The 26,532-nt window shown below is 45.5% G+C and overlaps 1 protein-coding gene across 1 annotated transcript in view; it reads left to right on the plus strand.

Moving 5' to 3' along the window:
- Window positions 1–789: 789 nt before the first annotated feature.
- The window catches only part of Masp1 (MBL associated serine protease 1), a 62,712-nt gene continuing 36,969 nt past the window's right edge, over window positions 790–26,532 (plus strand). The window contains exons 1-4 of the mRNA XM_059277029.1: window positions 790–884; window positions 2,862–3,117; window positions 22,477–22,654; window positions 24,113–24,244. Of these exons, the coding sequence (XP_059133012.1) occupies window positions 790–884; window positions 2,862–3,117; window positions 22,477–22,654; window positions 24,113–24,244 (661 nt within the window). The remainder of the gene's footprint in view (window positions 885–2,861; window positions 3,118–22,476; window positions 22,655–24,112; window positions 24,245–26,532) is intronic.

The raw sequence follows: 26,532 nt of genomic DNA on the forward strand, positions 1-26,532 counted from the left end.
AACGACCCACTCATTTCCCACCTAGAACTGACTGGGCAGGCTCAACATTGCTTCCTCATTCCTAATCCCTACGACCCAACCCCCACCCCCGACATGGTACCTCTTCCTTTGTTCACATCTGTGACTGGATTTCTTATCGTCTTTGGAATGGCTGCTTATTTAAATGTCCACTTCCCCTTCCAAGAGATGTGATCAATGTCTTCATCTTTGTAGAATGTCTGCATGTTCATGTGACCAGCACCTAACGCCATGTCCCTTTCCTAGTAGAAATTCAATAAATATGATTGAGTTGAATTCAATTACTGAGTATCAAAAAGAAGTTTTAGGAGAGCATGGTACTAGCTGTCCCCGAAGGGTCTGGACTCACCAGCATACAGCACTTCAGAGTTTGCAAGACACTTTCCTGAGCATTGTCCCCTCTTGGCTTCAGGTTTTGTGTGACATCAGAATTAATGGACACAGGAGATAAAAGCAGTTAAGCAACTTGCCCAGAGCCACACTGATGAACTGGAGAAGGCCCAGACTCAGTCTTGTGTCTTTGGCCTCCAAGCACTTTCCTGCTGTCTTCTAGTAGGCTCTCAATCCCAGCTGCAGATTACAATGGCCTATGGTACTTAAGGAATGCCAACCCCCAGGCAATAGAACAGAATTCCATGCACAGGGGGGTGGGAGTGGGGAGGTGTTCAAACATTAGTATTTTTTTTTAATTTCCACATAAAGCTATGGGTTTTTTAAATTATTTTTCACAGGATTAATTGCTTTGGCCAGATGCCTGGGCTTGATACGGGCATGGACCCAACTTCTTCTGTGAGCTTTTGTTATTCTTCTCTGCTGTTGAAGTTAATTCGCCATATGGTATTTGGCATGATGCGCCATCTCTTAGGGTATACTTTTCATCGTCTGTCAAGCGAGGGTGGTGGGTAAGGGGGCAGTGCCATCTCTTCCAACCCTGAATCTTAAAAACGGAGTGGTGGTGTTGTGTACACTGAGAAGTGGAATGAATGGAGACGGTAGGGTAGTGCCATTCATTCATCCCACAATCTGACACACGTGGCTTCTTTATGCGTCCCTGATAGCCCACTCTCCCCGTCAGAGACAATGAAATGCCAGCTCTCTATATCACTTTTGACATTTTAAGCAAATGTAGCTCAACTTTTTGATCAGCTGGAGGGTAGATAACAGGTGTCAGGAATTGTACAGCCGGTGCCTGGTGCCTCCGAAGCCAAAACATGAGTGTGATGAGAAATGAAAGCTGCCACGCACATCCTTTGATTCCCAGCCCCTAAGGCAAGCAAGCAAGCATATGCTCCAGCCTCTTACATGAATGGAGAGAACTGCTTCATGTGTCCAAGTCTGCCTTGAGATGCAAAGAGCAGAACACTCCACAGGCCTTTCATAGACACTCACCAGCTGCCTACCACACAGCACTGGGGCCTGGGCTAAGGGGTCAATCAACTGCCAGCTCTCACAGAACTGGCCTGAGGAGGCTTTCTCCCCTGTGTGTTCTGGAAAAAAAAACAGACGTGAATAGAAGCAACCTTTCAGCCTTGTGTAATCCCGTTGTCACTATGGCAGGGAAGGCACAGTTGGGAGCCAAAGTTTCCACTTTCAGAAAGCAGCAGCATGCTGGATCATCAGAGCAAGCCTTTACCTAGGGCCGGATACTTAAAGCTCATACCAGTGTTCCTGTGCAGAGCAGCCCTGTGGGAAGTCATTCTTCTTGTTGTATATGAGATGAAGAAATCAATGGAGAAGTGCCACCACTTCCCTGAAGTGGGTAGGAGAAGTAAAGTCAGGGACTAGCATTAAATCTGTTCTTCCACGCCAGGCACAGCTGAATCTGCACTCTCAGGTCTGGAGACAAAAGGCACAGACACTAGCTTGTAATTCCAGACCCTGAGTCTCGTTGGCTAGCCAGCCTAACCTAAACAGCGAGCCCCAGGTCCCAGTGGAAGATGCTGTCTCCAAAAGGAAGGTGGACGGCTTCTGAGGAAAAATGCCTGAGGTATATCTCTGGCCTCCACACTCATGCACACACATATGCATACATACATACACACACACACACACACACACACACACACACACACACACACACACGCTCATGCATGCACATGCAGGTGCACAGGCAAAAATATCAGAAATGAGCACAGGAAGATGTTAGAGCAGCTAAGGAGTCATGCTGGAAATGTTTGAGTTCAAGGTCCTTGGGCCTTGCTGGGAAAGTGCTATGCTGTGACCTGACCGTTAGGACTATGACCAGCCTTAGTTACCCTGCCTCGGTATTGCATCATCCACATTTGATACTGGGTTTTCCATGTCCTGCTTTGTAACTCTCTTAGCTGTCCATTACTTCTCATTTCTCCAGAAATGAATTCTAAACTTGATTCCTATAGAGCACTCACCAAGACGTGTTTTGTTCGCTCTCTTTATCAAGATTTTTTTTATATATGTTGACTGGTACATAGCCAACAACTTCTTTCAGAATATTAAATGTGTTCAGTGTCTGTAGATTCCTCCACTGAGTTTGGGTTTTATCGCAATATTAGTTATTAGTTATTACCACTTATATTTTTAAAACTGCATAATTGTGGTTCCTAAGTGAGGAGCAATTGAAAAAGTAATACCAATTATCACCTACTTATAATAGTTATGCTTCCAAGAGTAGGAGAACATGTGTCAGGGTCCCAAATGTACTACTTTATAGAAAACTTCAGTATGCATATCAATGTTTCAAAAGACGCTAAAAGCAGTCTGAGAAACCATCTAGTCACTTTATCCAAACATCCTGCAGACCCAGTGAGCAAGGCCGCAAGGAGAAAAGTGTGAGAGCAGCTATTTAAATCAATCATTGATGTAAGCCAAACCTCATTTGTGTCTTCCAGGCTGCTCCTTCTCTACCATGCTCTGTGCCTAGCCCTGCTGGAGGTTTCAGCCCATACCGTGGAGCTAAATGAAATGTTTGGCCAGATCCAGTCCCCTGGCTATCCAGATTCCTATCCAAGTGATTCCGAGGTGACTTGGAATATTACTGTCCCTGAGGGGTTTCGGATCAAGCTTTACTTCATGCACTTCAACTTGGAATCCTCCTATCTTTGTGAATACGACTACGTGAAGGTGAGACACCCCCCACCCCCACCCCGCAAGGTTCTCTAACTAGGTGTATAGCAGGCATCATTCTCACCTTCATGGGGATGCATCTACTGAGGGAGATGCACAAGGAGACAGTGCAATGAAAGGTGTAATAAGATGTAATGGGAGTGGTATGCCAAGTTCAAGTCTATGAGAGCTGGTGGTATGATTGGGCATTCGGCTAGACATATCTCTTCCCCCCACTCTATTCTCAGTGCCTGTAAAGGATCCAATAGCCTCTGATCCAACATCCCAGTGAAGGGTGTAGACCCCAGAAGAAGCAGTAACCACAGAGAATCCTAATTATGTCTGACACTGAGGTATTAGGGAGCACTGACAAATTCTTTATATGATGATTACATGTTTAGCACTGTAGACTGTGCAGCCGTCAAAAGCAAGGAGTAAGATGTGGATGGAAGGTTGGTGTGTGAGTCTGTGGACCTTGAATATCATGTCAAAAAGTTCATATTTGTTAGTCAAGTGCATAGCCAGGGAAGGGAAGTGATTTTTAATGGGAAATATTAAAAATGTAAAGGGAGAGCAGGAGAGTACCACAATACACAGACAGTATTCCCCGGAATTGCCATGGGTGGGAAGTTCTGGTTTTAAAGTGGGGCTAAACTAGGCATGCATGTCTGCAACTCCAGGACTCAGAAGCTAGGGACAGGGCAACGGTGAGTTCACAATTAGCCTTTGGACAAACTCAGGTTATGCCTTCAAAAAAATAAGACAAAAATTTAGTAATAATAATGTAGGTCTGAAAAGGTTCAAAATATTCTATGAGATCAAATTCATTCAGGCTGTACCTACTTCAAAAAGTTGTGAAAACTGAAAAATCAACTTTCTTTTTTTAATGTGTTTACTTATTTATTTTTATGTGTATGAGTTTTTTTGCCTGCATGTATATAAGTGCACGCTACACATGTGTGGTGCCCACAGAGGCCAAAAGAGAACACTGGATTCCCTAGAACTAGAGCTACAGGTGGTTGTGAACTACCGTGTGGGTGCTGGTCCCAGGGCTGTCGGAAGAGCAGTATGGGCTATCTCTCCGGTCCCATGAAGCACCCGCTAAGTCCTCTCTGACGTCCAGGAAAAGGTTCCCACCAAATAACTCTAGAGTCAGCTTTCTACATTTTAATCACTAGTCTACCCCTATTTTCCCACAGCCTGTCACTCAGCAACACTTAACCATGTTTGATTAACAGCAGCAAAGTGGTGAATTTACAAGGACCCTTTATAGTTATCATCTCATTCAAACTCCATCCAAGTCTTGGGAGACATGAACTCCTATCCTGTTTCACAGCAAAACAAACCCAGAAAGGGTAAGTGACACAGGGTAATCCATCTGGAAGATGGCAGCTCAAGATCCCAACCCATGCCACGCAAATTTGAACCTGAAGCTTGTTGGACCACACTAAACAGCTCACAAGCTGTGCTCCCCTGAGTCCCAGGGTGCAAAACATTACAAGAGGCACAGGAAATGCTGAGTGGAGCTGTGGACCCCTCCCGTGTCCTGGCTCATTTTATATAGAGAGCATTGCTGTGGCATCATAGTATTCCATGTGAGGTTTCTCAGTGTCAGCATTGTTGACATCTGGAGCCAGGTCATTCGTTGCTGAAGAAAGAGGTCTTCAGCACTGAAGGATATTTTTTTGGGGGGAAGATTCCATGGCTTCTATTGGATGTCAGTGGCTGTTCCACCAGGTTGTCATAACCAACAATGTCTACAGACGTTGACACTATCCCAGAACCATTGCTGTATGGGACATTACCAATTGTCTGGATGCTCCACACTATGGACAATAGGATTCAAAATATCTGACTCACAAGAAGAAAGATAAGCGTAGAGAATATGAGCTCTGGCTACTTCAAAGTGTGCTTGAGGTCACTTATAGAATGAGCCGCTGTCCTGAAGTCCTTGTGAATTAGATGCATCTGTCCAGTTCCTATAGGGAAAGGGATTCATGTGGGGGAGAGTTTACATGGCTGACTCTCTAAAACACTCTCCTAGCATCATAAGCAGCTCCCTGCAGAGGCTCTGGCAACCATGAGACAGGAACAGACCTTCGCACATCTGTAGGCAGCTGGCACTCACAGAGACAAAGGCCTGTGAGCTTGTCCACACATGTGTAATAGTTTCCCTCTGAGAGTCAAGAACTCACAAAAGTTAAGCTTCAGGGGCTGTAGAGGTCCACACTCTCCCATTTTACAGAATCATGCTAAATGTTACTGTGTCTTAAGTATTCTCCCCCGATGAACATGTTCTAATTACCCTTCAGTTTGGTCCAATACAGAGAAAGACAGACGTGGAACTGTTCGGGTTTAAAGCCTTAAAGCTCCTCTACCTGCTCGTTGACCTTGATCGCCCTACAGCACTTCGAGGCCCAGTGATTGAATTTACAGCTCCAATTGAGTTCTCATTGGCTGAAATAAGAGACTGAAGTTCAGAATTCAGGGAGAACACTAACACTCTACCTGTAAACTCACAAGTCCTGATGCCTCACACAGAGTTGAATCTGTTCTCCTTTCCTAGGTGCCTTCACAACCCCAACTCCCAGGATAGCTACTATGATTGACTTTCAATGAGAATCTCTCCTCTTTCCATCTGAATACAAGCACAAACTTTCCATGTGGCTCCAGGATAAGTCAACAGCACTCTCCCAAATTCTGTTTGTCCATTTTGTTCAATGTGGGATTGCATCACTTTTCTTGGGGAAATATGAACAAATGTCTACTCTCCCTGCTAGGAATCCACAACTGACCAGAGGAATAGTTCTACCAAAGTCCAAGTCGGTGAACCTGTGAGTTCATTGGGGTTACTTACAGGAGGATGGATGAGGGGTCACTTACAATGAGTCAAAGGCAGCACCACCACCCAAAACCTACCTCAGAGGGCAACAACTCATGAATGCCACACCCTGGGGCCCTGTTCGACTTGCAAACTGTTGGAAACAGGCTGGAGAGACTCTTGCAGGTAGCTCAGAAGGTAGGAGTTCCTCTTCTACCTAGCAAGGCCTAGTGAATCTTGTTAGTTTCAGTAACTTCCTAAACCTTGTATAATGGCTTACTTTCTAAATCTTAAGGAGTTTCCTCCAGGAGAGAATGTTGCAGCATGGAGGAAATTTATGGAACAAAAAGTGGGATGAGATGATCCCTAAAGTACCCTAAATTCTGGACTCTCCTTGCAATCTTACTTGCCAGAATTTTCCAGATGACCCCTCCAAGTCTTCATTATCCTATTTAGCCAATTCTCAAAATTCCATGGCCATTAGCACTCTAAGTAGAGCCTACATTCTTCAGGGGAATGCATTAGTGACTCACTACTTGAGTCAAATTATAAACATAGCATACCACCACTGTTCTTTACCAAGTAACTTAAAATATCTTTAGTTTCCTTTGGCAGAATAACATCCTGGATTATTTTGAGGATTTTTTTTTTTTTTTTTGCTCCGTGGCTGAATTTTCCTTGTAGCCAAGGGGTAGGTTTAAAGGACCACCCAACTTACAGGAACCCTTTTCAATCCAACCCACATCATGATCCTCCCTTCTCACTCACGCCATCAGGGTGACCATGAGGGAACTGCTGACACTGAGTGTCATCAGCCCAAAGAAAAACAGGACCTCAAAGCTGTGGGACGGATGCTCACATTTATGGGAATTCCTCCCCAGCCTGCTTTCCCGCAGTCTTCAAGACACGTGCACATCTGCACAGCAGCATCTGCTTCCTTGGAATGTGCTGCCATGGTAGAGTCCTGCAGTGCACAGATGAGGCGTATGCAGCACAGCTGGTGGGGCCAGCCCAGATGTTAGGCAGTGGAGCTGCAAGTCTCAGTTCTGCTGATCACTCCACTACCACACTAGCCTTAGGCAAGGGGCTTCTTCTAGAAGGAATCTCTCCTTGTCCATCTTCCCTTCCCCTGTCAAAGAGGGAGTTGATGGACATTCTCTGTAAGGTCCATCTAAGCTCAGTATTCAACGACCTTAGAAATCAAGGTCTAACTCCATCAACATCATGTCAAAAGATTGGGGAAGGACAATTCATCAGCCCATGTCAGGCCTAGAGCAGAATTTACATGTGAAAATAGTCAATCTTGCCAGGAGTGGTGCTACTCACCTTTGACCCCACCATTCAGGAGGCAGGAGCCAGTGGGTCTCTGTGACTTTGAGGCCAGACTTGTATATTTAGTTCCAGGCCAGCCAGGGTTTGAAGAGAGACCCTGTAAAACAAAAATGTCTATATCTATCTTTTCTTCTTTTAGATTAATTAAGCTATAGGAGAGCCCCATCTTATGAATATCTAGATTTTAAGTTGCAATATGTAGCCAATGTTGCCTACAGTCAAATTGTTAAAACTCCCTTAGAAGCCCGGCAGTGGTGGCGCACGCCTTTAATCCCAGCACTCAGGAGGCAGAGGCAGGTGGATCTCTGTGAGTTTGAGGCCAGCCTGGACTACAGAGTGAGTTCCAGGAAAGGCACAAAGCTACACAGAGAAACCCTGTCTCGAAAAAAAACAAAAAACTCTTTTAGAGTTGAATTCTATTATATAGCCGGGAAATACAGGATTTTCCCAGAAAAGGAAACAAATTCCATTGAACTAAGCATCAGATCAAATGATTGACATATAAAGGAGTCATGAGGTGGGAGTTGTGGAAATGTGAACCTCAAGGCATGGAAGATCACAGCCCCATTTCAAGTTCAGTCATGCCCTCTGCTTGTTAAAAAAAAAGACACATAACATTTCAGTCCAGCATCAGCCTCTCTCTCTCTCTCTCTCTCTCTCTCTGTCTCTCTCTCTCTCTGTCTCTCTGTCTGTCTCTCTCTCTCCCTCCCTTTCTCCCTCCCTCCCTCTCTCTCTCTCTCTCTCTCTCTCTCTCTCTCTCTCTCTCTCTCTCTCTCTCTCTCTCTCTCTGTCTCATTTCTCTCCCCATTGCTCTTTCTCTCAATTCCTGCCCCCAAAGCTCAGTTGACACCTATTAAGTGTCCATAAGATGTAGTGCCGCTGTTCTGTCAACCCCACATCCCTTAGATAATGCACAGTTCCTGTGCCCTTTCCACTGCCAGCCCCTTAGCTTCCGTCCACAGTCAGCCCGCCTAATACATTACAATGTCCTCCTGTATGTCTGCCAGCTACCAGCCTCTCCTATGAGTCCACCCTCTGTAGAAATCCAGAGGGATCATCTTCAAATACCTCTTTGTTTGTGCTGTCCTCATAATCTTTCAATACCTACCACTTTCTAATGATGCCCAAGAATTCTGTAGATAAACTATCCTACAGTAAGATGAACACTGCCCAAACTGAGTACTCAAAGACAAATGTTACTGTCCTGCCCTCTAGGAACAATTTCAAAGGATGTAATAAGACAATTACATAAATAAAATCTAAAAACCCACACAAGAAATGTAAGGCATCACACACACACACACACACACACACACACACACACACACACACACACAAACACGTGTGTGAGTAGTCACTTCCGTGTGGTCAGAAAAGGCTTTGGAAGTCCTTAGTGTCTGAGATAGTTCTTTAAGGATGAGTGGAAGCCCAGCGTTGCAGTTCCTGGAACAGAATGTGTCAGCACCTAACCACAGTGTGGAGACTGAAAAGGATGCCATGGTGAGAGCCGAGAGTAGTTAGGGTTGCCATGTCTTAGGGAGATACACAGAAAAGCCCAGAACAATTACATAGGAAGCAACTAAGAGGATGTCTAGTAAATTTGGGTTTACACATGGGCATCCAAAGTGACAGACAAGTGACCGATTGGCTGAACTGATCTGGGGATTTAAGTATGTGCACCTATGGTCATAAATAAGTGATCAGTAGGTTGAATTAATTTTTCAGTATATTTTGTTCACCAGTTTTATACAAGCTTACTATGTTTTAAAAAAGAAAACTAGTAACAATGACCAAAAAAAAAATAATAATAATATCAGCATAACACCTCTGCTGTCACACAAAAATTCCCATTTCCTTTAGAAAGTCAGGCAATATTGGGAGACAAACAGCTGGTACCCGGTAGAGTTGACCATGTAGCTAGGGCTGCCCCACTCCCACGGCCCCCTCCCTAACCTAATGCCAGAGTTCCCTCACAGCTTGCTTGCAGCACTACTTCCCTTGAAGTAAAGAATGTGAAGTTTTTCCCTCCAGTGTGTCTACCAAAATAGGAAACAGGGAAGTGCCTGAGAAGGCGTATTATTTCAAGGAAAATTATTTGAAAGCATTCTTTGTGGAATGAAGAATCTCCGTCTGCATTTAATGTGCAAAATATGTTTCTGTCTAAAGTAAAGTCATTTGCTTCAGTCCTGTATGCTTTCATTTGGCATCTGAGTCTAGGATTTCCAATGGAAAGCTATGAATTGTTTGGGGACAAAGGACATGGAGGTGACGTCGTCAGCAGCATGTTTGAGTAACTTTGATCTAGACATCTAAATACAGGAGTTAGGCACAGGCCAAGAAGGGAACTTATTGACTAGATTGAGTGTGGCTGCGTTGGCTGGCTAGGGCACGTGTCTGGAGGAAGCTCACAGGCCCCTGCAGAAAGCTTTGGGTGCACAAAGAAGAGGGAGCAGGAAGGAGAGCTTCCAGCCCAGGTTCTGAGAGGACAGTGACTACTTTCCCTGCATGGAGGTCAGGAGCAGGCAGGGACCAACAGGTTTAGAATGCATGGGATGTGTTGAAGAGCTCTGAGTCTGGAATACAACAGGAAGTGCTAATCCAGATTTGAGGACGGAGCTTAAACGGACATAAGGATCAAATTTACCGAGCTTCTATGCGTGAGACCTCTCAGCCAAGCTTCCTCGTCTCAGCTTGGGCTTGTTGTCAGCATTTTAAAGATCCAGAATGGGCAGAGTGTCTTCCTCATAGTTTGAGGTGGGGTAGTCTGATGTCGAATGGGTTGGAACCGGCAATCAGACTCAGTGGTTTGGAAACTGTGAGACCTAAGGTCAGGTCCTACCGCTGCCTCTCACAGGAGCAGATGCTTCCTCCACAGTGCCCTTGTAAAGTGGAGATAGCACAATCCCTTTCTCATGGGCTCCTTGTGAATGGGGATGAGGGGAAATGCTTGAAAGACCTATGTCCGATGCACATTAGCTAAGAAAGGCAGGGTTGGCATGGTGTGAACCTGGCGTGGTGTAAACTGGGGCATGGTGTAAACTGGGGCATGGTGTGAACCGGAAGGCAAAGCACTTGCCTGGCATCACCTGCTGATCTGTGAACCTAAGCCTCCTCTATTCTCACTCTGCCTTGATGAGTCACTCAAGTGTTTTCAGGTAATCCCTACAAAGTGCTTTAAAGAACTGTTTCAGTGCGGGAGGCCATGGGTTTAGCATCACAATTTTCACACCAGTTTCTAACCTACGGCTGTGTGTAATTCTCCTCATGGAATAGAAATAACAGGTACTTTTATGCCTATCTTACAGAGAAGGAAACTGAGGCACAAACAGAACTGCCCAAGCCCTTCTGGAAAAGTCAGGTCTCAGTCCCTGGTTGCATGGCCAAGATGTGGTTCTATTTCCCCAAGGTGCCCCTCTCATGTGGGTTCTAGTCTGGGAAGGACCTTGATTTGTTTCTCAACCAATGCATTTTTTTTTCTAAAGCAACAGTATGCCTGTCATGGTATTTTAGTGAAGTTTGTAAAATGACATCAAGGGTTTTGAGGGTTCCTGTTTTGTCCAAATTCTGCTAAGTAACTTTCTCTTTTATCCTGACTTTGGGAGAAAAATTGTTTTAAAAGTAGTAAGAAATGAAGTCTGGCGCAAAGGACGGGATATGCTCAGATGACATGTTTGCGGTGCATCCATTCCAAGTGCCTCTCACTAGACTGGCCGCCCCGGGACTCAGGGCTGTGTCTGTGTTTTCTCTAGTAGCAGGTACTACCCTGGGTGGGACAGAAAGAGGCCCGAGTCTCTAACCAGGCACCGTGCAGAGGAGAGAACACGATGTTAGAAATCATCCATTGGCTCAGGATGAGACCTTGGGCTAGTCACCAGTGCATTCTGGGCTGAAGTTTTCCCTGTGAGGAAAGTTCACTAGTGGACTTGTCAGGTCCTTCCAGTTTTTGTTGGTCTGAGACCCAGTCCAACGCCCTATTCCCCAAGCCACATGGGTCAGTCTGCATCCTGCTGCATAATTAAGATAGAGTCTTCTGACCTCAACTCCTGATTCCATTACAGCTCTCTGTTTACTTAGAACATGCCCACGACCTTCAGGCCATGCTGACCCCAGCTACTGCAGTGTCTGCTCATTCTCTGGGAGGGGACAGGAGGCCTTGGCCTCACAAGGAAATGAGAAATGGATGAAAGTTTCTCTTGAACTGTGATTGTAGGATTCTTTGCTCTGGGCTGCTGGGCCCCAAATACCAATTCCCGCTAACCAAAGAGAACGAGGAAGTGAAAATGAGCTTCAGAAAAGTGTGACCAAATCTTATTTTAAGCAGGAAATGCAAACAGCACAGGCTCTGGGGTGATGAGGAACAGAAGGAAGCGCCTCATGCTGGGGGCAGGAAAGCGAGTGAGTGTGGATGGATGCCGTGAGACAGATATTCTCTCTGGGGTGCGGGTAGACAGGTTGCACATCTGTGTACTTGCGTGTCCACAGAAAACTTCTTGGTAAATAGCAGAACTTGAACTTACTTTCTAACAGGAGAGAAGAGTAAGTGGGAAAGGTGTGCATTCAAGAAGTATTTACTGTGTAGCTCCGACGTTGAAGGTACAGCAGCTAGGCCTCACAGTGTAACAAGTAAGCAGGCAATAAACAAGAATAATCAGAATGTATCTGGTGAGTAATGAGCAGACAGGCAAAGAAACGAAACAGAGCCAGGATAGGAGTTCTGTGGAAGGGAGGCGTGTGCTGTGACTTGACTACGGAGCTCAGGGGAGCCTCGCTGAGACGGGATTATCTGAGCGAAGACAGTGATGAGAATCTTAGTTTATGCTTCCTGGAGAAAAAGCACACCACTCAGATAGAACAGCACAAAGACCCTCAGGAAGGGAAATGTCTAGTGTGTCTGAAGAAGGAAATTAGAAATGGGGGTTGGCAAGAAGGGACAGATGGTACAGATAGGGCCAGGGAGGGAGGCTCAGGAACAGGGCTCCTGCAAGATGCTGTAGGGGACGAAGATTCTTTTGATAGCTGTCTGTCTGTACACCTGATGTCTCCTTTGCCCTGACTCTGGGAGGACAATATCAATGTCCAGGTTGTATGTTCTGAAAAGCTGATGCCTCGAGACAAGGATAGGTACATTCAAAATTGAAGGAAGGTACAGAGCATAGGATGGACGAGATGGAGTTCGGCACGTCATTCTTTATTTGAATACAAAAGACATGAAAACCCCAGGAACAATGGTAGAACAAGGCTAACATAATTTAGAAATGATGAGTTTTCATAGAATTCATTTATTTGTAATAGAGTTTGTTTAATTGCCATTTTGTTTTTAATTTGGAGCTTAACCTTTAAGGATGGCTGTGTGGCTGTGTTGAACAATAAAAGCCAAAATCCTAGAAAATTTGATAGTTGTCTCTCGTAAGCTAGTAGGCATTTCCAGATTCAACCTAGCACAACATGGCAGAATTAACGTAGAAGGAGTGTGCCAAGGTATGGATTTCCAGTGCACTGAAGGATCTCCATGCAAAGATTTGAAGCTGTGTTTATGAGGTTTGGTAGGATAGGGTTCTGAGCTGTGGCAGGGAGCACAATAGCTCGCACATTCCTGCTAACTCTGGTGATGTGACTCAAAGCAGGGCTGATCACTGTCTCCCCTCAGTCCAGACTGTGACATACCTTGAGCCTGGCAGCCCTGCTAGGGAACACAACCACCCTTTGTTTTTTCCTGTCCTGAGCTATTCTCTGCCCTGAGTTGTGGGGCCCAGCCTCCCAGCACTAAAAGGATTTGCATGTGAATGAGCAGCCCCCAGTCCTAGAAGAGATGAGATGGAGAAGTCCAAGCCATTCACAAGCTAGAGAGATTGTAAATGCAGCCTGGCCCTCCTCCCCAGCTACTGCTGGCTCCCACCTGCGGGATGCCTGGATGCCAATTCCCAGGCTCGGGGCCAGTCCTTTCTTCTCTCCCTGTACATGCGGATCTTTTCTGTTCACTATCCTTCCTGGCACCCGTGGTATCCACAGACTCTCAGGACCTGGGAGCTCTTTCTCAGGCCCCCTTGTTCTTTATGATGCCTGCCCTTTGCACACAGACAGGTCCTTCTTATGGTCTTGTCAAGCTCCATTAAGAGGTTTCACTGTGACTAGCTAAAAAAAAAAGAAAGAAAGAAAAAATGAAAACGGCACCACTGTCCTGGGGAGATCAGTATACCTGGGCCACTATGATGTAACTTTGAACAGGACTCAGTTTCCCCACCTAAGAAATAAAAGGTGTACACTTAAGGTCTTTGACCATCTTTTCCAACTCTAATCATCTATATAACTGCCTGATTCTAATTATTTGAGCGGAGTTGAAAGTCAGCACATGTGGATTTTATCTCAGGGTCCCTATTCACAGGCTGTGTGGGCTTGGGGAATTCACAGGCTGTGTGGACTTGGGGAATTCACAGGCTATGTGGGCTTGGGGAATTCATACAACCTCTCTATGCTCAAAACCGTGATGTTTGCCTGAGGTACACTCATCACATGATCATGATTAGATGTGAATAAAACAGAAAAAAAATTCCCCACCAGAGAGGGGATGAATCATCATCATCATCATATTTGTTTATTTATTGATTGATTGATTGATTGATCAATTGATTGATGAGACAGGGTTTCACTGTGTAGCTCTCATTGTCCTGGAACCCACTATGTGAGTTCTGGCCTGGAACTCACAGAGATCCACCTGCACGAGCTGCCACTCCTGGCTGTTCAATCATTTATTTTTTAAGGCCACATCATGTGGGCCAGGACTGAAGTATCAACCTCCCAGCACATCTATCTGAAGTTCAACTGAATCTCCCATCTGCCAGCTGTGTTATCTCACAGGCATAACTCTCAAGAGTATTTTAAATATACTGCTCACATGCCAGCACACTGCGTGCTATCTCCTTTCTCTCTAGGCCCAGGTTCTTGTCTGGTGTCTGGTACGCTTCATCTGCTTTTACCCATGCTCTTTAACTGAAATTTAAAGCCACAGGCTAGAGTAGCAAGACTGGACTGTCAGCCACTAGCCTGGCCCCCAGAGGTAAAGATGGTCCCCTTCTTCTTACCAAATATGCCCCTATTATACTTTTGTGTCTTTTTTTTTTTTTAAAAAAAAAATCTAGATTATGCATGTTAAGGAAAATATTAAATATTTGTCAGTCAAGTCTGGCTTATCAAAGCAATGTATTTTTAAGCTCAAGATTATTTTTAAATGTAAAAAACAAAGAAGAACTACGTATAGTTTGGCACTAATTCCTTCTACTTTGCACTCTCAATGTATGGGGTCAGTGTATGCGTGATCACACAACATTATATAGTTTCTCTTGCTAAGAATTTTCTAAAAATATTTCCTGGTCATTTTACATTCTCCATTAATGTGACAACTAATGGCTCCTAATGTTTACTAAGTTAATGGGAATTTATACACATACACACACACACACACACACACACACACACAAACATACATACATATATTCATACGCACATCATGTTTACCATGTTTGACTCTTTCTCCCAAGGTTAGATTCCCATGGGAATTTGTATACACACACACACACACACACACACACACACACACACACACACATACACTTAGCATGTTTGACTCTTTCTCCCAAGGTTAGAGTCCCATGTATAAGACCAAGGGATAACTTTGCAAGTGTAACACCAAATGACCTGGTCAGTCTTGGAAGGCACCAAGTTTCTCACTTCCTCGGATGCTGGTGTAGAGGTGGCCATTGCTTTTCCGGTTAAGGGTGTAGAAAAAGCTAAGAACAAAGAGCAGGTGACTTTCAAGACTCGAAGAACCTATTAGATTGTCATACTCAAAATGCCCACTCACAAATGTCAGACCTACTCACTGTCCCCAAACACGTTCTCTTTCACTGTGTCACACACCATTCCAGCTTCCAGCCCGCCATAGCTAAACAGCATCATTCCATTTGTTCAAAATTCTGTAGTTGGGAGTTTGATTTGGGCTCAGTGGAATGGTCCTTTGCTGGGTGAGCTTAGAGTCAGCTAAGCATCAACAGTTTTCAGAGATTCACTGAAGCTCAAAGGTATAAAATGATCTCACATAGGCATCCAGTGGCTAATGGTGAGTGTCAGCTAGGTGTTCTGGAAATCTCATGTAGACAACTCATCTCTGTCCTCCATCACTGTGATGCTCCAATAGGCCTCCCAAGCCTTCTTCTGGTGACTTCAGAGCAGTATTCTGCATGTGAAATAGCAGTAAAGGAAAAGAGTTAATTAACAAACAAAAATATTTAATAGCATTAAGAGAACAGTACGCAAGCTCTACTCAAGAACATCACTCTCTTCTAAAGACTGTAGCAATGGGATTTTCCCTTGCTAAGAATTTCCCAAGACTATTTCCAGGTCATTGCAAATTCTCCACTAATGTGACAACTAATGGCTCCCTAATGTTTACTGTTAGTATTAATTAAATATTGTTTTTAGTTCCATTATTAGAGTTTGCACCCTGTTCAAATATAGCCCAGGGAAGGTAGGAATTCACAGAGTAGAAAAACTGTTAGTAGGAAACATCAGGGTTAACAGGTATTAAGGCTAAATAAAATGATCTAACAAGCCACTTGGTGAAGACAGGCCAGGGTGCTCAAACATCACCCGGAGAGTAATGTATCACGGGGAAATCCATCAGACACCTAGGGGAATGGAGTGAAGTCCTTTTGAAACTTCGATAGCAGGGCTCCTTGCTAGCAGTGGATTTTACGCACATGGGCCTAACAGAAAACTCAGAATCTTTACTATCGCTAAGACAAGCGAAGAATCTTTGTCAATAACTAGGTCTGTGCTGCCTAAGCTCAGAAAAGGCACGTCACTTGGAACACACAGCATGCTTTAGTCAGCACAAGTTATCAGCTCAGTCCAGGAGCAGCAAAGTCACACAGCAGAAGGGTCTATGTCCAGGAACGGAAGAGACAGTTGCAGGTCCCTTAGTAGGAAACACTATACCACACTCTCTGAACCAAATCACTCGCGCCCTTTCCACACACTGAACACAGTTTCACCCGGGCCCCTAATTGCATTACAAGATGAGGACTGAAGTTCAGGACCCTCGCGGTCCAAACCAGGTACAGATGAAACACTCACAGCAGGCCCTCGTGTACAGTTTCTTTTTGCCATCTACCTCTGAACCTGCAGGGACAATTATTGGCCCCACCCCACATACCTAGTGTCTGACTCTCTTTCTAATGTAAGAATAAGATGAGCATAGTGACGGCCCCATTGAAAAGCGGGAGGGATGAAAATAACAGCAATTGCCTCTCCATCAGCGTCGTGAGATTCATTGAGTTCTGTGTTGCCTGCTCAAGAACTTGGGAGTGTCTTTGGCTAGAACCCAGTTTTGCTCTCTGAACACAGTTCCCAATCCATTGCTCTCATGGCTCTGGGCTACTGCCTTGATTCTGCCTCTGGCTTCATAATTCCGCCTTCAGAGACATCCTTTTCCTCCTCTAAGACAGAGCTCCCGTTTGCAGTCAAGTGCTCTCTACCCACTTTCTGTGCTTTGAAACCTTGAACCCATGGCCTCATTTGGAATTGTCTTGTCATTTCTAGTTGAAGTTGACATGTCCCCCTTAAAGCTTCTTTTGAGCCTTCTAGGTGTGGGAATATAGTTCTTTATAGAAAACAACAACAGATAATAGCAATAACAGCCAGAGTTCTTTTCCGAGTTGGCGTTTGTGCTTAGGAGAGCACTTCAGAGCCCCTGAGGTTCATAGCTCACTTCTGGTTTGGATGATAAGAGGTCCCAGGCACCACCTCGAGCCCCCGGAGCTTAGCACACAGGTCTCAACACCACGCCTTTGACTTCATCCTTACCTTACAGCTCCTTTTTCTTTCTAGTGAAAGAACTGATTCCCAGCCCCATCCTGGCCCTCTGTACATTCTCACGCTTCTGATCGCTCAGTGAATACTTGCTTCTTCTTGATGACGGCGTGGTGCACGGCTAACAGCGTGTGCCCACGGGCAGTGTTCTGTCTGGATGTCTCCTTAGCCAGAACAACCAGCCCACTGCGCTGCTGCTGTCTAAGCTACCTCTGATGGTTTTTCAACTGATTCACCACTGCAGAGCTCATATGACCTTTTTTGTGCCAGATCCCTATAGTGGGTTCACTACTACTGTTCTGGAGTCCATTTGTGAGCCAATCCCCAACCACAGGCAACGGACACAGTCTTCTGACACTCCAGTATTCTACTGTCAGTTGACATACAGTCAGGAGAACTGAAACAGAGACTCTGTGAGCATTGTGAGATCACGAACGTTAGCATTCACACCACTGTAGGAAGAGTTAGGGGAGTGAAAGTTGGGAACAGAGAGTCAGAGGGCCACAGAGGAAGCTACCAAGCAATGCTCCTAAGGCCCTGGTACCAGTGGAAAAGGTGGTACCCGCAAAGGAATCTAATTAAAGAGGCCTCTGAGAGCCCTTGGCTCAAAGAAGGCAGGCAGCACCGTTACGGGTCCACATTCCCGTATCTGATGGTAGGCACAGACCACGGCTGGCCCTCAGAGTGTGGTGTGAGAGGGAGAGCTGAGTGCATAGAGGAATAAGAAGAGAAGTTAGAATGTGCCAGGCTTTCTCCATCTGTCCAAAACCACCTTGACAGAGTAATGGTTACTGCCTTCCAGATTTGCCCAAGCTTCTCATTGGGCAACCCTAGAATTATACAGGAAGGAACCTGTATAGGACCCCAGATCAGCTAAACTGTTAGTAAGGTATTCCGGCACTGATGCTGATGTCTGCCTATAATCAGTCTGAAAAGTTCTTCACGGGTCCAGAGTAGGTTTCAGAAGGGCCCTGGTATATAGCTTGTTGACAGGCCAAGTGCAAGTGTCTGGACTGTGGGAAAGGCGTTCTCTGTTTACTGTTCTTAAAGCAGCTCTGGCTTGGGAAGCGAGCCGCTCAAAGGGAGTCCGGAGAACTCAAAAGGAGTCCGGAGCATGTAGGAAAATTCTCATGTTAGACTTCTGGGCCTGGACCATGGCTCACTACGTTCATCTACCACTACACCATGCATCACTCACTGCTTCTTACTCATGTTGTCCAATTCACTAAACTTGTCTAGACATCATTTTCTTCATCTGCAGAGTGAGAACCATCTCTCCCAGGCTGTTTTCTCCAAGTGTTCTGAGCAACACTAGTGTGATACATCTGCACATATCTGAGCCCTAGCTGTCTTTCCACAGAAATTTGCTCAGCTTCCTGATACCCATTTCAGCTTTGTCTGGGAGGTTTGTGTTTGGAAAAAAAAATATGGAAAATAAAACCTAGCTTCTCTCCCAAGATGTTTTGTCCAGTCCCCTATACAATGGAGTCCCTTCTGGTACAGCAGGTAGCTGGGGTATGAAGGTGTACACGTGACTGAGACTCTAAATATCCTGTCTTCACTCTGCCCTCTGCCTGTATGTCCTCTGCCCTCCATGACCTCGCTCTACTGCCTAAATCCTACTCACCTGCCATTCTTTGGTTCTAAGGACATTTTCCCTCTTCTTGGGTATTTTCTTTCTTTCTCTTCCTTTTTCTCTTGTGGTACTAGGTATCAAACTCGGAGCCTTTTACAAGCTGGGCAAGCACTCTACAACTGAACTATGTCTTTAGCTCTGGACCCTCTCAGCTGGATAGATTTGTTTTCCTTCCGTAAAGCCCAGGGCTACTTGTCTTTTATTGCAGTTATTGTAGTACACACACTTGAGCATTTAGATTATTCCCCTCCTAAATTTCACTTCCCCAGAGGCAGGGGCATGCTTATTAGCTCATGTCCCCAAATAAGTAATTTTGGGCATCCTTCATATTGTAGTCCAGACTGAACTCGGTACATAGGTACTCCTCAGTGAAGTTAAAAGAAACCAAACTGACTTCATGTCACCACATGCTGGTGCCCTAAATAACAATAACTTATGGTTTCCACCATAAGAAATGGTAAAGGCAGAGCCTGTGACCCCCAGTCACATGGGACTCTAGTTATGAATTTCGTGTTTTCTCTTGACCACATTGATATGATAACTCCAGATACAAGGACAGTCAAAACAGAAGGCACAGCTCTTTCTTGCTACACTCAGAGGCGAATGGTCTTTGCAGTACTTGGTAATCCAGCAGTGGGACACCATGTCTACCAGGGTCACTGAGCCTTCCATTTAGGTTATGGCTGAAGCTGTCACTGAGCCACATTCTCTCTGGGAGAAAAATCCATGAACCCTAGATAAAGTTTCAAGAGGCTCTTGAGCCAGGAAAATTCTTTGGCCAAGTGTCTGTCCTTTGTCACACTCTGTGTCTCACTGACTGGCTTGTCATAGAACAGTTTCAAAAGTAAAACTGCTATCAGAAATGTTCGCGTTATCTCTCTGTTCTTCCGGAAGTCACTTCCCCTCTGGGTCTCAGCTTCCTCTGGAAGAAGGGAGACTAAATCTCTTGCAGGTCCCCCTCAGCAGCCGTGTGCTCAACTTCCAATCCGGGCCACAGGCTGAATTCTTAGGGCCTCAGACTGTCTCTTGTCTGCTTCTGAAAGAGTCTATGACTCAGTTTTCTTGGCCCTCAGCTAGAGCATGCATCCCTGTTCTCTAGATTGGTGTGGCTCTACGGGTGAAGACTGTCTAGTCCTCACGAAGAGATCCTCAATCCCGGAAGTTGCAAGACTGAGGAAAGTCATTAGAGGCCCTCAGCAGATCTCTGTTCCCAGTGGATTCTGTGTGAACACGCCTGTGCTCCCCACACTGCAAAAACCACCAGGTGTTGGTGCTGCCAGCTCCAGGAAGGTTTCTGTCCCCGAGCTCTCGCTGCTTAAGGCCTGACTGTTCGTTGGTATAATCAATTTTCAAGCGTGTCAATATGGTTCGTAAATAAGCTCAGCTTCGCCACGCAGCCTAGATCTGTGTGTCCAGATGTCCGCTCACCACTTTCCAGTGCATTTCTTTAGTGTATGGCAGTGATGACATTTTAGGACAACAGTCCTCATAGAGGTCAGCAAGTTAAAACTCCAGCTTTGCAGGCCAAGAAGTGAGAGACAGAGAGAGGGGAGCCAGAGCATGAATGGGAAGCCTGGGTGATGCAGGTGATCCACACATCTTCCGGTACTCCGGACCACTGACACCAAGCTAGAGCGCTGGGGTTTTGCGGTTACCTGTCAAAGAATCTCTTCCCTAGTCCTTCTTCTAAATCCATTAAGTCTTCTTTCTATTAAATTCCAACAAGAGTAGTGTAAGTGGGTTCTAATTTAATTTATAGCACATTAAAAACAGGCAGACAGAAAAATACAGCCACTACACTAATTGAAAGATACAAAACAGAACACTTCATAACGAAGGCATTAAAAACTGCAAAGGCATACAGCTGAGCAGTGTTCCATGCAGGGCAAACAGTACTTGGCTCAGTATTCCCGAGGGGCCCACTTTGATGGAGTATCATGGCATTTGACATTTGTGATGTTTGAGCTCACCAAGGAAAGCTTAGCGTGTTTTACTTCAGAGAATACTGATTCACAGAAAACACTCCTTTGAAAGGAAGCACTGTGCCCAGTAGAAAAGGGTTTTAAGGATTATTGTTAGAAAAGTTTCAGTTATCTGGAAACCCGCACTAACCACAACAGCAGGCCAGCTGGGAGGCAGAGGAGTGGAGTTTCAGCTGTGTGAAGAAAGGCACATTCTGCAGTCAGAGGCTGTGGGAGATTGCTGCTACTATCTGCAGAAAGAACAAATAGCAAAGCCATGAGCTCATCTCCTGTTTACACTTCAGTTTCCAACATTAGTGATTAATCGTCCTTGTGTTTTGTTGCCCGGGCAAATTGCTTTCCTTCTTATTTTAAATAAATAAACCATTAGTCTCAAAACAGAAGTGTCAAATGTCAAGATATTCTGCCATACTACGCTAAGGAACAGAACAATGGACTTATTAAAAGCCACTCGAGACAGACAGCCTTTGAGAGCATCCCTTTGGTGGCAGAAACTGTTCTCCATAGAATTTTCTCCTGTTGCTTGGTTAAAACATCAATGCAGACGTTGCAAACAGAAATACAAGCTTTTATTCCTCACTAGAGGAATCAAGTGAACTTTAAGGCGATAGAGCAGAAGTAAGGAAGTAGGTTAAATGTGCATCATCGAACTTTACCATATCTACACCAACCAGCTGTTTCCCAAACAAGACACGTAAAGTCAGCTTTAAGCAACCAATAGACTACCTCTGCTTTGGTCTCCAAATTTTCACAGGGTCTCTGGACCTTCCAAAGTAAGGAATTCTTTAATCAAGCAGGGAAATTTTGCATCTGGTCTCAACACACGTACATGCGTGCAATTTCTGGAGGCCTCCAAAAGCCGGTTTCTAAATTTTTCAGCACTACCTATTAAATATAGTTATGAGTACAGGACTTCTTGTTCAAAAACTTTCAATGTCTTCCACTCGCAGCACTGACGTCACCAAAGGTCAACCACAAAGGCTGCAATATCCTTTCAAGCACAGCCTCCTCCTCCAGTCTTCACGGACTCCCTGGCTCCTCATAGCCCTCACAATGTGTCTGGAAGTTTCAGCTCTTGTTCACAAGTTATTTATTGAATAAATAACTATGTGCCGGGTTCTATTCCATGTACCAGGGACGTGGCTACTACAACCAAACACTCCTAATCTCCTGTAGCTTACATTCCCCCGGGGGACCGTTCACCCCCTGCCTGCTTCTGTGAATTCTCCTGTCACACTGTCACAGCTCCGCTTGTGCCTGTTCATCTGAACATCACTGTCCCATGAATAACACTGATCCTTGCTCGTCTTTCATCACCCCATCTCATGCTGTGTTCAGTGGCAGGCACACCCTGGATGCTCTGTGAATGACTTATTGTGTGTGGTTTCTTTTCCCTGGAAGAGTGGGTAAGTGCCTGTTGTGTATAGAACCCGTCTGGGAGGTTATCTAGCTTAGCTCTTTTTTACTTTTTCCATTGAATTGTTTCCAATGAACAACTCATCTGGCCGGCAATAAGAATGACAGATGCCAAGCACCTGCTGAGGGAACTAAATGGAGCAAATGAAACTGATCAGGTGGCCACATTCACTTACACAAGCCCTATGTCTTCCTCCTATCCAAGAGTCCCTAGTTCCCTCTTTGAATCTCCCAGGCTGCCTCATCTGCCTCTGTCTTCTTGGAGATCTAGGGAGAGGCTGACATGGAAAGGATTCATCTTGTTCCTTTTCACTCTGACCCCAAAGGTAGAAACAGAAGATCAGGTGCTGGCAACCTTCTGTGGCAGGGAGACCACGGACACGGAGCAGACCCCCGGCCAGGAAGTGGTTCTTTCCCCTGGCTCCTTCATGTCTGTCACTTTCCGGTCAGATTTCTCCAATGAGGAACGATTCACGGGCTTTGATGCCCACTACATGGCTGTAGGTAAGTCACCTCATCACTGGGTCTCCCTTTGTCTCTGGAGATGAAAACTGCCTTGTGCTCTCTCTCGCCTTGACGGACACCTGTGCACCCGCCCCATGGATTCTGCTTGCAGAGGCTTGCTGTATTTGTTCCATAGATCACCGACCCATCCATCTAGCTAGCCACCACTCATCCAACAATTTATCATTTTTGAGATGGTCCAGAGTCGTGGTGGGCATCACTACACTGCTTCCTAGTTCAACACCTGCTAACAATGTTTTGTCTGGCCGTATAGAATATACACATAATGAAATGGACAAATCTTAAGCATGCATTTATTCTGTTTTGAAAAAAAAAACCATATATTTGTGTGTGACCCAAACCCTCAACACACATTGAACTTCACTATCTGCCAGAAAGTTCCTCATGTTCTTGTCCAATTAAATTCTTTGCTCCCAATTTCCTCACAGAACCCAATGATTCTGACTTTCTTCTATAGATTAGTTCGGCCTCTAAAATGTCACATAAATGAATACACAGAAAATATAGTGGGGACATGATTGTCCCTTTGCTTGGTATAATGTTTCTAAGACTCATTTATTTTGTTTTAGCTCTCCGGCAGAACTACGTTCCATTGCGTGAATACACTATAATGATTTTGTTCTTTTTCCCTTTGAGAGATACGTGGGCTTCACTTTTTTTTTTTTACAGTCCTTAATAAAGGTTCTTTCAACCTTTTTATGAACATATGTTTTCCTATTTATTGGTGAATATCTAGACACAGAATTGCTGGTTTGAGGACAGCTGTGTTTAGTCTTACAAGAAATTGCCAGATTTTCTCCAAACAATTATGTAATTTGTATAACAGTGTATGACATTTCTGATGGCTCCATGTCCTCATCAACACTAAATGTTGTCAATCTCTTTTCCCCTCATTTTTATTTTCCCTGGTGAATATGTGTGGCTTAGACTGTATCCCCTAATGGCTAATAATGGTGGACATCTTTGTGTATACTTACCAGCCATTTGTAATCTTCTATAGGAGAAATGGATGTTCAAATATCTAGGACAGGACTTGACCTATATCCAGAACAGAGGGGGTGGGGATGCAGTGGTGAGCCAAACTCTGGAAGAAGCCCGGGTTTTCTGTCTGTTTCACCATCCATAGGATTAGGGCAGTAAGACTGTGGCACATAGTGTGGTGATTATTGTAACCCAGACGTGGTGATCACCTCTACCAAGGATCAGACTGCCTAGGTTCAGACCCAGCTCTCCGATCTTGGGCAAGTAGCCTCACTTCTCTGGATTCTGCTCATCTCATTTGACAAATGGAGATATGGCCACCTCCGGGCTTTACACAGGATTAAGTGAAAGAAAAGCATGACCCTCCCCAAACAATGGATGACCTTAAGTGTTTTGTAAACGTGGCCTACTCATCACATGTGCGGTGACTGATGAGAGGCTCTGCCTGCCCCACAGATGTGGATGAATGCAAGGAGAGAGAAGACGAAGAGCTTTCCTGTGACCACTACTGCCACAACTACATCGGCGGCTTCTACTGCTCCTGCCGCTTCGGCTACATCCTCCACACAGACAACAGGACCTGCCGAGGTAGGGTCTAAGGATGATGCTGTGCTTTGTCATGCTACGCCACATGTTCCAATACGATCAGGCCAGACACAGATACATAGTACCTACAACGAAAAACAAAGTCAGTGCTGGGGAGACGGTTCAGTGGGTAAAGAACTTGGGGCGCACGCATGAAAACTTACGTTCAGAACCCCAGCACTCATGCAGAAGCTGGCCTTGGTGATGCCTGCTTGTAATTCCAGTGCTGACAAGTAGATCCCAAAGAGCTTGCCAGCCAATCTGACAGAAATGAAACGCTGAGCTCCAGGTTCAGTAGGAGACCCGCTCTCAAACTTAGGTGGAGAGCACCAGAAAGATCACTGACACTGAATTCTGGTCTCTGTATCATCTGCACAGGTATGCACACCTGCATTTATACATACGGAGAGAGAGACAGAGACACAAAGAGAGAGACAAAGAGACAGAGAGAGAGAGCACTAAAATAAATGAAGTCAGGGATATACACACACACAGCACATGGACACAGGCCAAGGTGCTCACACCACTAGGAGTCCCAGGTCCATTGTCAGAGGAGCACACAAGCTCTGAAGTCAGGCTGCCCTTCCTGAGCAGAAAGTCTGTTCCAAGAGCTTTGTCTCCTCTCCTTCTGCAAGTAACCAACCGGGCCGACTTACGAGAAACCTGACTTTTCCCGCCCTTTGTCTATGAGCCATACATTCAACCGAAGTTTCCTTTTTCTCTCTGTTTCAGTAGCCCCTCTGTTCCTCTCTAACAGAGCTTACCTCAGACCAAAGGACAGAGGGGGAAAACAGATAAAGACAGCAAGAAAGTGGCTCCTTCCTCCACTGCTGTATCATTTTCTGCCATCATGGCTCCTGCTTTGCCGTTTCCGGTTGGGTCAGAGATGGCGATCCGGGAGTATTCCCCAGGCTAGCTGGGCAAGAGCCGTGCACACATGTGTTCAGATAAAGTAAATGCTACACTTGCTGTGCTTGCATAAAGGAAGCGTGGTCACAGCCTGATCAGACCCAATCTGGCCCGGAGAAGTGACAAAAGTGTCCCTTGACAGAGTGAATGGATATGGAGACGTTCATTCCACATGGGGAGGACAAACCCTAAGATGATTCAGAAGTGCGGTAGAACTCAGGACATTCTGGGAACTGTCCGTGGGTTAGTAGGACCCAGGGTAGGGTCTGTGCTTGTGAGCCCACTTGGAGAGGGCTCAGGGAAGGAAGCCACAAATAGAGACAAGAGTCTTTACTTCTTCCTTCCAAACTTCCTGAATAAAGCCGTGTGCCTCCTGTATAAACCCATCAACAGAAATGAGCACCTTTTAAAAGCAATTTTCTCAAAGAGAATTATGAAAGCTCAGGGTCAAGGTTCCTCACTTTTTTTCACCCTGACCCCAGGAATCTTTTTTAAAAAAATATTACAGATGGCCTATACATCTGTTTATGAACCGCATATCTGTCTGTGCACAAGTGAGATTTCCCTTCCCCCAGACCATTGCTAGTCCTCCTAGGGGTGAGACTTCCCCATGACAATGCTGGAGGTAGAAAGTGAAAACAGATGGGAACTCAAGAGGCCTCCTTCTGCAGTTCTTGTTGGAACTTTACATCAGTCATGCTCGCCGTTCTGGGCTACTGTTTTCTCATTTGCAAAATGAGCAGAATGAACAAAGGCTTACAAGGCACAGACATGCCAGGCCTGGGAGGGGCCAGCCCAAGGGACCAAGGTTCAGCAGCCTATCATGGGCTAAGTCATGGGGTGAGACTCCCCAGAGAGCTGGATGTTGGATAGTGGGAAAACACACACACACACACACACACACACACACACACACACACACACACAGAGAGAGAGAGAGAGAAATCTGCGGTTCATAGAACTCAGTTTAGTGTGTGTGTTGGGGGGCGAGGGAGGCAAGGAGTCAGCAAACGAGTGTGGGACATGTCAGAGAGGGTGGACCTGTGCAGCCGACAAGAGAGAGGTAGGGGCTGGCAGTGAGGGTGTGGGGGGAGAGGACCAAGAATGACCGAGCAGAGGCCTGAAAAATGGCCAGGCAAAGGAGGAAGCAAGACCCAAAGAGGTCCAGACACGGCACCCGCCCCGTCATCTCAAAACCTCTTTTTCTCAGAGTGGCTGCCTGCCCTTGCCAGTGGATCCCACAGCAAGAGTCATCATCCACGGAAACCCCATCTAGAGAGAGACTTAGAAAGTCTCATTTTTCCACAGGTGATAGTGGATGGACCATTACCCTCCACAGAGTTTCAGTTTCTCAGTAAAATGGGAATTCCTTCTCTGCCTAC

This window comes from Peromyscus eremicus, chromosome 12, assembly GCF_949786415.1.
Source record: "Peromyscus eremicus chromosome 12, PerEre_H2_v1, whole genome shotgun sequence".
Classification (NCBI taxonomy): domain Eukaryota; kingdom Metazoa; phylum Chordata; class Mammalia; order Rodentia; family Cricetidae; genus Peromyscus; species Peromyscus eremicus.